General features: G+C 45.1%; 1 protein-coding gene across 15 annotated transcripts in view; it reads left to right on the plus strand.

Moving 5' to 3' along the window:
• The window catches only part of CHST10 (carbohydrate sulfotransferase 10), a 26,833-nt gene extending 18,306 nt beyond the window's left edge, over positions 1–8,527 (plus strand). For 12 of the 15 annotated variants that reach the window (XM_025049811.1, XM_025049816.1, XM_025049815.1 and 9 more), the window contains 4 exons: positions 1,655–1,843; positions 1,965–2,199; positions 4,224–4,329; positions 6,691–8,527. In XM_025049811.1, the coding sequence (XP_024905579.1) occupies positions 1,655–1,843; positions 1,965–2,199; positions 4,224–4,329; positions 6,691–7,228 (1,068 nt within the window). In that variant the 3' untranslated portion in view covers positions 7,229–8,527. The remainder of the gene's footprint in view (positions 1–1,654; positions 1,844–1,964; positions 2,200–4,223; positions 4,330–6,690) is intronic. The other 3 variants (XR_003047547.1, XM_025049819.1, XM_025049818.1) reach the window with 3 other exon arrangements.
• The last annotated feature ends 1,248 nt before the right edge of the window (positions 8,528–9,775 follow it).

The following is a 9,775-nucleotide window of genomic DNA, read 5'->3' on the forward strand; positions in this document are numbered from 1 at the left end:
GCCTGTGGATAAGAAAAGGACAGGCCAGTCTTGCAGGGAAGTCTGGAGGGGCTCTGGTAGAGGCTTGTGGCTTCTACCTAGTGGAAGATGGGACTGAAAGTAGAGAGAAAAATGCTCTGCTGTCTTTGCAGAGCTGCCTTTTGCTGCAGAAAATACCCAAATGCGGTAAAAACGATTCACAGAGGATGTTGAAGTGTTTTCTAGAACTTCCCAGAAGTCTTCATAGGTGCACCTCCCCCAGCCAGTATTTTTAAATCAATTTTTTATTTAAAAAGTCAAATATGCTTTTATGTTACTTTTTATATTTAAAAAGTCAAAAGAAAAACGTCAACTTTTGTATATTTCTTTTTTAAAAACCATTCACTGAGGTGTTATATATGTTCTTTATGACTCTATTCATCAGGATAAGCACACAGTTCTGTTTCTCTGTAACTCAAGTTAAGAAGGGTGGGATTTTGGTTGGCAGCCCATTGTACCAGATTTTAGTCCCTGTGGGCGAATGCTGGAGTACCTTTCATACTGGCTTCCCAACTTAACAAGACTTCTCCTTCCTTTTTAACTGAGCCCCACCCCCACCCAAATGTCATGAGCAAAGGCATTTCCTGAGCCAAGGATATAGACAGAAAGGGCTCGCTGTATTCCATGCAAAGTCAGTGAAGAGACCCACACTGATATATCTTGGCAAAACATTGCAAGTGCTAGAATCATAGGAAAAAATACTACAAGCCCCCTAGGAATTAAAAATGAGTTGCCTACTAAGAAATGACAATTGAGTGTAGACTTCCCTCCACAGTATTCAACATACAAATGAAGTCCCTGCTCAAGAATTTTGTGGGGAAAGCTGTGACTCAATTTATTTTCACTCGAATTGTATTCCGTGTGAAGGCAACATAGGACCTGTCTTAGCTACATGTGAGTTAGAAGTGACACCAACTACACTGTTGTTTTCGAGAGGAAAAAAGGTGTTCAAAGACCTATTTCAGGTAACTCAGATGATCAAACCACACTTCGAAACTGGAGACATCTTAATAAAAGGAATGCATCCCTTCCCTCATGCAGCCTGGACCCCAAGCTCAGAAATCCAGCCTGAGGCTGTGCTCCCAGCTCTCCCTGTGGTCTTGGGGCTCATGGAGGCGGCCAGCACACTTGCCCTTGCTTGGTTTTAGCCCACTGGCCTGGTGGACGGGGCTTTCTGGCATCAGAGCCAAGCCTTCACTCCACAGTTCATGTGGTAGGTCTTCTCACCGGGTTTGATGACTCCTTGGAGAACAGCCAGTGCTGGCATGCTCCAGCACTTGCTCACAGGGGCGGACTTCTGTATGGCTGACATGACTGCCAAACAAAACCCTTCCCCTGCCCTTACCTAGTACTACGGAGAGGTACCATCACGTGCTTGTCACTGAGGAGAGGAGTGCATTTTTAAAACATACCAAATGACCCAAGGTTGAATTTTGTTATTGTTTTGTTAGTAAATCAGTTATTCTCTTATACCACAATATCTTCAAAACACTCACCGTGTGTGAACAGCTGTCCTTAGAGACAGTCCACATACGCATACTCAGAATCACATGGAGGGAAATGCTAGGAAGAATGAAGGGGACAGAAACTGGCCTTCACTAAAATCCCTGAGTGAAAAGTATCCTGCCGTTTCCAGGAAATTATGTGTCATAATGCCATCAGCGGAGTGACAGGAAGACAGCCCACACACCCGCTCCTCGGTTTGTGCAAGTCGAAGATGAAAGAACAAGAGCAGTCGCTGTTTCTGGTTGAGCTGTGGTCCAGTTTATCCAAGGATCCTGCATGCCAGGCCCCTGAGGGCGAAGCAGGCCCACAGAGCTCTGCGGTGTCTATGAGGGCAGCACTCTGCATGAGTGTCCACCAGGAGGGCAAAGAGGGCCTCCAGGGGACATCCTGTTTTCTACTAATGAAGCCCTGTGCCCCTTTTGCCGCCCTGTTACCTGCAGCCTACTGGGAAGATGCTTTTGGATAGCCGGCTAGCCCAGCCCCTGGTCTATATGGAGCGCCTGGAGCTCATCCGAAACGTCTGCCGGGAAGAGGCCCTGAGGAACCTCTCACACACCGCAGTGTCCAAGTTTGTCCTCGACCGCATATTTGTCTGTGACAAGCACAAGATCCTTTTCTGCCAGACTCCCAAAGTGGGCAACACCCAGTGGAAGAAAGTGCTGATCGTGTTAAATGGTACGTGCCTCGGCCAGTGTGTACCTGTTGTCATGGCTGTCAAGGTTTGCTCCGGGAATGTCGCTATGGCCTGGATGAGGGAGGGGCTATAGGAAGGGCTGTCTCCTGAGAATGCTGGTGACCTTATAGAAAGTTCTTTGTTTTTCCTTCTAAAGTGTCCTACTTTAGAAGTTGGTGGTGTTACTTTAGATACTGATGTTTTCAAAGGCTACCCCTGAGGTCACCATATCTTCTCTTTCCATAGCAGAGCCCCCATCTCAGGCAACCTGCCCACTCAGCAGATCCCTCTTCTCTTCAGAGTCACTGCAGTAATCCTCACTGGTTATTGGCTCTGTCCTCAGAAGTCAAGGCTGCACACACACTGAGCACCAGGAAGCTGCCTCACGACCGCTTTTCCTGTAGTGAGAAGGGCTCACACCCCGTGCCTGGGATGGGAACCCTGCCAGTGGGTGTGGGGGCCTCTTCACCCATGGACAATATGTTCTGTGCCACTTGAGTAGATAGAAACAGTCCCCGTTTTACACTGAGCATCCATAGTCAGAGGACTTAACTGACTTGCTTCAGGAAATCTGATGTTTTCTCAGGAACATATTAGATCACTGAAAAGTGGCCTCATACAGTACATGTTTTGACTACTCACCACTGTTTTCGGAAAATGTGTTTATTAGTTTAAACTCCACTTACTCTGAACTGGTCCAAGATAGCTATGGGCCTTGTTGAATTCAGTTTTCAAAGAAACAGAATTCCAGTTGACAGCAGTGTGACTCCTGGGTCATGAATCAGACCTGGGAGAACCATGGAAGGTGGCCCTGGGTCTTTGTCCTTCAGCCCCCACTGCTGCTCCTGTTGTCAGAGTCGCTGGTCAGAGTTTGCTGTCATTTGGCCTTTTCACTGGTTGGTTGGGGGAGAAAAAAGATACTGGCTTCATTTTCTGATATGCTTCTTGAGTAATCTGACAGCATGTTGAGACATCGTAGAATGAGGTTACAAATCAAATTTAAAACAACCGTTATGTGAAAGTACAAATCTGGCACCACAGTATGAAGCATTAGACTTTAAAGGCTAAGTGAACACTCACAAGAGCAGGACAAAAAAAGCAGGTTTGTCAGGTGATGTAATAGAAAAATGGGCAGTCCTTGTGGCTGTCTTCCATCATCCCTAGACACACCTGAGCAGGTCCAGGAGCAAAGCCACAGAGCTGGTTCATTCTACAGCCATCCTCAGCACTTATGGACTGGTGCTTAAATATTTGGGGGAGGAATGAATGAAACAGACAAGGCTGTGGCCATTGCCTAGGTGGCCCAACAGAGATTCTTCCAACTAGACTCCAGGTGTGACAATAGCATTAACAGAGATGGATATGAAGGTTTACAGACACTTGGCTAAAACCTCTGATGATGACACTTTATTTCCACTTGTCTAAGTTGAGAAGAGAAAAAACCTGCCCAACCCATCAATCCAAGGATGAGACCTCCCCCCCAGGTTCCATTAATCAGCCTGGCTTGACACACTGTAGCTCTTGATCCTACTCTGCCTTCTCCTTAGTCACTCCTTGTCCTCTTTGACCCCTGCTTCAAATGTGTCACATCAATCTCACGACATTAGTCAGATTGTTCCAGCACATCTCTGCCACTTGCCAGTCTAGGTTGCTGTGAGGTTACCCATCTCCCCTAGTTTAATAGGAGAATAAGTGCTGTTGGTTTTGGGCATACTGTTTGCATTCAGTAATCTTTCTTTCAGGGCAGATTTAACCCAGTTTGGGTGTGTTGCCACGGGTAGGTATTGTCCTTATTTCCACCCCGTGCTGCCTCTCTCTCTTCCTCCTAACTCGTCTGTTTCCTCTAGATAACCTGTGGATTACTTTCTTTACTTTCTCATCCTGCCAGCAGATGCAGTTGGAATTCAAAATCCCCAGATTTTGGGGATGGCTTGTGGGGAACAAGAGCTCATGTTAAGAGATGGGCATCTTCTTTAAGAGTGGCACTGAGATGGCCAACTCACCTTCTCTTTTGTTTACTTCCCAGGAGCCTTTCCTTCCATCGAAGAGATCCCTGAAAATGTGGTTCACGACCATGAGAAGAACGGCCTCCCTCGTCTTTCCTCCTTTAGTGATGCAGAAATTCAGAAGCGGTAGGGCCTGGTTCCCACAGGGAAGGGGATTTTGATAAAACCTGATGCTCCTTCTATATTTGCCGTGTATCCCCAAATGCTCCAAGGACTCCTGGGGGCTGTTGGTTTGTGTTGGTTAGAGACAGCTGAGCATGTGCCCAGTGTTTAGTGCATTTAAATTCAAAAATCTTGATGACAGTTTCAAAACATCTCTCTACCCTCACTTGCATGCAGTCTTTTATTTTTTTAAATTAGTTTCAAGTATACAGTACATTGGTTAGACATTTATATAGTTGGTAAAATGATCCCCCTAATTGCTTCTTCTCTCCTCTGGTTTTCTACCTAGCCAATATATTAATGCTAACTGCATTCCCTATGCTGTGCTCCCCATCCCTGTGACCATATATCAACTACTAATTTGTATATCTTTAACCCTTCACCCCATTCTCCCAGCCCCCTCTATCCGTCACCAAATTGTCCTCTATATTTGTGAGTCTGTTTTTGATTAGTTTGTTCTTTTTGTTCCTTAGATTGCGCATCTAAGTGAAATTGTATGGTATTTATCTTTCTCTGACTTATTTCACTCAGCATGATAACCTCTAGGTCCGTCTATGTCATTGCAAATGGTAGGATTTCATTTTTTTTAATGGTTGACTAATATTCCATTGTATATACGAACCAATCCAATCGTCCGTTGATGGGCATTTAGGTTGCTTCCATATCTTGGCTAGTGTAAGTTGTGCTGCCATGAATATTGGGGTGCATAGGTCTTTACGAATTATTGTTTTGGTTTTCTTTAGTTGAATACCCAGAAGTGCAATTGCTGGGTCAAAAGATATATCTATTTTTAATTTTTTGAGAAACCTTCAGACTGTTTTCCATAGTGGCTGTACCAGTTTGCAATCCCACCAACAACGTATGAGGGTTCCCTTTTCTCTACATCCTCGCCAATACTTGTTCTTTGACTTATTGATGGTAGCCATTCTGACAGGTGTCAGGTGATATCTCATTGTGGTTTTAGTTTGCATTTCTCTGATGATTAGTGACCTTGAGCATTTTTTCATATGTCTATTGGCCATCTCTATTTCCACTTTGGAGAAGTATCTGTTTAGATCTTCTGCCTATTTTTTAATTGGATTGTTTGTTTTCACGCAGTCCTTTAAAATGAAGGTTTGATCATTTTCTTAATAGAAATGAGTGGTTGATTTTGTTCTGCTTTGGTTGTATTTTATGGACTCCTTACTGATTATGATCATTCTCTCATGAGAAAGGGATTTAGGTGGCAGGGAAACCCCACTTAGTTTTTCAATTTTCCCAAAGTCATTATGCCTACTTCCACAGTAGCTGCCCAGGAGTGATGGCGGGGATGGGACCTAGCACAGACAGCAAGAGACAGACCCCAGCAATCACAGCAAGGGTGAACAATGGCATTCAAAAAATTACTTAGCTGATAAATCGAAAAGATCTTTTTACTAGATATGAAATGGCCCCGTAGAACAAGGTTCAAAAGGAATAAGAATGTCAGGGACCAGCGGTACTTTGACTTCTTATTCTTCGCCTTCTTTTCATTGCTTCTGGCCCTGGTTACGCTGTCTTCCCAACCTGTACAAAACAGCTCTTGAGTGCCAGGTCAGATACCCTCCTGGTCAGGGCTGCCCTGTCACCCGCTAAGCACTCGCTTTCTGGGGATTTGTGAGAGCAGAGCACTGAGAGCTGTTCTGGTGCAGAAGAAGCACACCGTAATGACAACTGTGTTCTCATTTTCCTGTTGTCATCATCACTGCTATAGGCCCTTCACCAGTACCATTGCACCACCACTGCTGCTACTGGCAGCTTTCTCTGCTAGCTGGAGCCTGGAACCTTGCTCTTCATTTTCTCTACCCCTGCTCCGTATTTTTCCTTCTCTTGGTAATTTTCAATTGAATTTTTAAAGATATACCCTTAAAGTAACTTTTTCTGGCCTCAGCTGTTCCTAACTCATTCAGAGTTCTTGCACTTAATGATTTTCTTCCCAGGAACAAAACTTTTCAGTGTTTTTGAAATTTTGAAATATTCAAGTAAAACAAAACAGGCTAAATAGATGTTTTCAAAGTGGCCCCCAAGGATGAGTCCTCTGGCCTTGGACAGTTAAAGTTTCTGAACCTCCATCCCTCACCTGTAAAATGAGTTAATAACAGGATCGGCTTTCAGTGGTGGTCGAGTGGATTATATAAGAGATGCCTGTGGTGTACTCGTGTCAGGGCTTGGCCTGGGTGAGGGTTCAAGAAAAGGGAACCCTCATGCTGTTGCTCCAGCTGTTACTCTCCACTCCTCCCACCCTCCTAACCGTCACCACCAACAGCATTGGCTTAACCTCCTGTTTGTCTTCTTTTTTTTCCTTAGCTTGAAAACATACTTCAAGTTTTTTATCGTGAGGGATCCCTTCGAAAGACTGATTTCTGCTTTTAAGGATAAATTTGTTCACAACCCTCGCTTCGAACCTTGGTACAGGCATGAGATTGCCCCTGGCATCATCAGGAAATACAGGCGGAACCGGACAGAGACCAGGGGCATCCAGTTTGAAGATTTTGTGCGCTACCTTGGGGACCCAAACCACAGATGGCTAGACCTTCAGTTTGGCGACCACATCATTCACTGGGTGACGTATGTAGAATTGTGTGCGCCCTGCGAGATAACGTACAGTGTGATTGGTCACCACGAGACCCTAGAGGACGACGCCCCATACATCTTAAAGGAGGCTGGCATAGACCACCTGGTGTCGTATCCCACCATCCCGCCGGGCATCACCATGTATAATAAAACCAAGGTGGAGCTCTACTTTCTGGGTGTCAGCAAACGAGACATCCGGCGTCTGTATGCCCGTTTCGAAGGGGACTTTAAGCTCTTTGGGTATCAGAAGCCAGATTTCTTGCTAAACTAATGTGTAGGACTATGAATACAGGTGTCTTTGTTAGACCAGAGTCTAAGCAGGTGGAGATCTGAGCACAGAAATGACGCTTCCTCCATCACGCTCCTTTGAAGACTCTTGAGTCTCCCACGGACCCGCGTGTGCCTCAGCTGGTGAAGCTGCACCCTGACCATTATGGCTTAGTTTGAACATCTGGTGCACTGAGGGCCTCACCCCCCGCTACCAATGCCATTAGGTCTTTTCTCTCCTTAGAAGGGGAAATAACTAAATATTTGCTGTCTAACAGACTTGGAGGAAAAATTATATGGCGTTAGGAGTCGTTTCCTTCAGCTGTCAAGGAGGCAGGTGCAGTCGCAGCTTCCCTGGTGATAGGATGGTCCTGCCTGTCACTGGGAGACTGCAGGGATGGCACTCCGACCCATCAAGAGACACGAGAAGCTGATGGCCTACAGAAATCACAGGGGCTAATGCAGGACCACATCTGAGTAATAAAATTACATCTCTGGCTTTCATCCTGGCGCTGCTATATTCACAGGCAAACCATTCTTTCCACAGCTGTCTTCTTCCTGTGAAATTCAGGGGTGAGCCAAGGGCACTTTTTGGCAGTCCATCTTTCCAGAGTATACGCCTATATACTGCTAGTCCCTGTTTCTGAATGTCTGCCTGCTGAGTGATTATCTTATTCAGCCCAAGAGATACCATTTTGGAAAGTGAGGGCAGTATAGATTCTTTCGACCTGAGAACATTTTGGGGACCTTAAAGGGAACATGGCATGGAAAAGGAAGAGCTGGCTGGGTTCTGGAGCTCAGGCAGCTGTAGATTTAGGTATGTCCATCCTGATTATTGTTTTCTCTTGTCTTTGTCCCGTCTGGATAGCGACAGGGGCTTCTTACCTGTGAAGGCCAGCACGGGCAATATGCCAACGTTGCAGAGTCAGTGCAGTTTACATGTTTTATTTTTTCATCTCAGCAAAGTGCTCACCACTGGACCTGTTTCTGATAATGCCATCATCCTGGACTCCAAGTTGGATAATGAGGTTCACCAGCAATAAAATCCTGGGCCCAGGCAGCCTCCAATAACACATCTCCCAGGCACTGAGGAGCAAGCCATGGCCACCATGTCACATGCCATCTGACAGCGAGGGTCCTTGGGATACCGGACAGTTTCCCTGTGAAAAGACCCAAGTGCCCAACTCAACACAGTGCTCATGGGCCCAGCTTTCCTTCCAGGCAGCTTCAGCCTTCCCTTTCTCAGAAAGACTGCCTGAGTCTGTAAATGTGAAAGTAAAATAAAAATATGTGCCAAACCTGACATGCACTGCAGTTCTAGGGAAGGTTTTCTGTGGCCACGCATGGTCCCTGAGGTCTGGCAATAGTGCTGGGCAGTGCAGGCCTGCTCTGATGGCTGCTAGTGACAAGACCATGGAAGCGGGGATAGTAAGGCCCAAGTGTGACTAACCACGACTGATGAAGGGCAGTCCATGTGCTAGCCTTTCATCCTCAACTGGTGCAGAGGATGTAACATGAGTTATTTTTCTATAAAGTTTTAGCAAAGTCTTGTTAAAATCATTTCACGCCCAATGAGCTGATTACCTCTTTCCAATTTGAACTGTAACAGTGTGAATAATGTATGTCAATTGGAGGCCTTAAGGTTAGTCTTAATTTTAAAAAATACTGTTTTCTTTCAGAAGTAAAGGTTGGACACCAGGGTACCTCCTCTACCATGTAGCCCTCTGGATTTTAGATTTAGGTCATTTTTCTGTGGCATTTGGGTCATTTTCCTAACAATTTTTGCCAAACAACAAGAGATCACCAGAACATCTGGACATTTCACAGTATGTCCAAAACATACTTTCCCCACCACCACCCTTACCCACTGTAGCCTCTTACCCTGCACAGCACCCTCCCACCCAGAATCACACAGCCTCTTGTCCTCCACTGCAGTTTTCCTTCTGTCTCCAGGAGGAGATGGGCAGCTGGCCTCTGTTTTCTCTTTGTCATCCATGTTATCATAGGTGGTAGTTTTGCTCAGTATTTCACCACAGTGTACCATGAGTCTCAATCTTTCGAGCCTATGCTATCTTTTTTTTTTTTTTTTTTTTTGCCATCCAGTTTCTAACCACTAAACTGTTGTCAGGTATTTTGAGTTTCTGTCACTGCAGCTCCAATATTCAGATATCAATTTCTTTATTAGAGAAGATAACATTAGCTGTTATAACAAATTTCAAGATTTCAGTGATATAATACCTGGATTATTTCTTGCACACTTAATCCAGTGGTCTGTTCCTTACTGGCAGGGGTTTTGGCCTTCTATGACATCATCGTGTCCAGGAGCCTCAGGGTCAAGAGCACAGAGGTTATGGACCAGTTGGGGAATTGGGACACGTGTTCTAGTTCATTCTTGAGGCACAGAAGAATTTCAGAGGAAACTGAGAAATATAATTCCTGACTTAATAGACATTTCATGGTGACAGTTCCAAAAATTTGTGATGGATGTTGACAAATTGATAATAACCCCTTATATTAGTATAGTGCTTTATTTATAAAGCATTGTAATGTA

This window comes from Pteropus alecto, unplaced genomic scaffold, assembly GCF_000325575.1.
Source record: "Pteropus alecto unplaced genomic scaffold, ASM32557v1 scaffold186, whole genome shotgun sequence".
NCBI classification, from domain to species: Eukaryota; Metazoa; Chordata; class Mammalia; order Chiroptera; family Pteropodidae; genus Pteropus; species Pteropus alecto.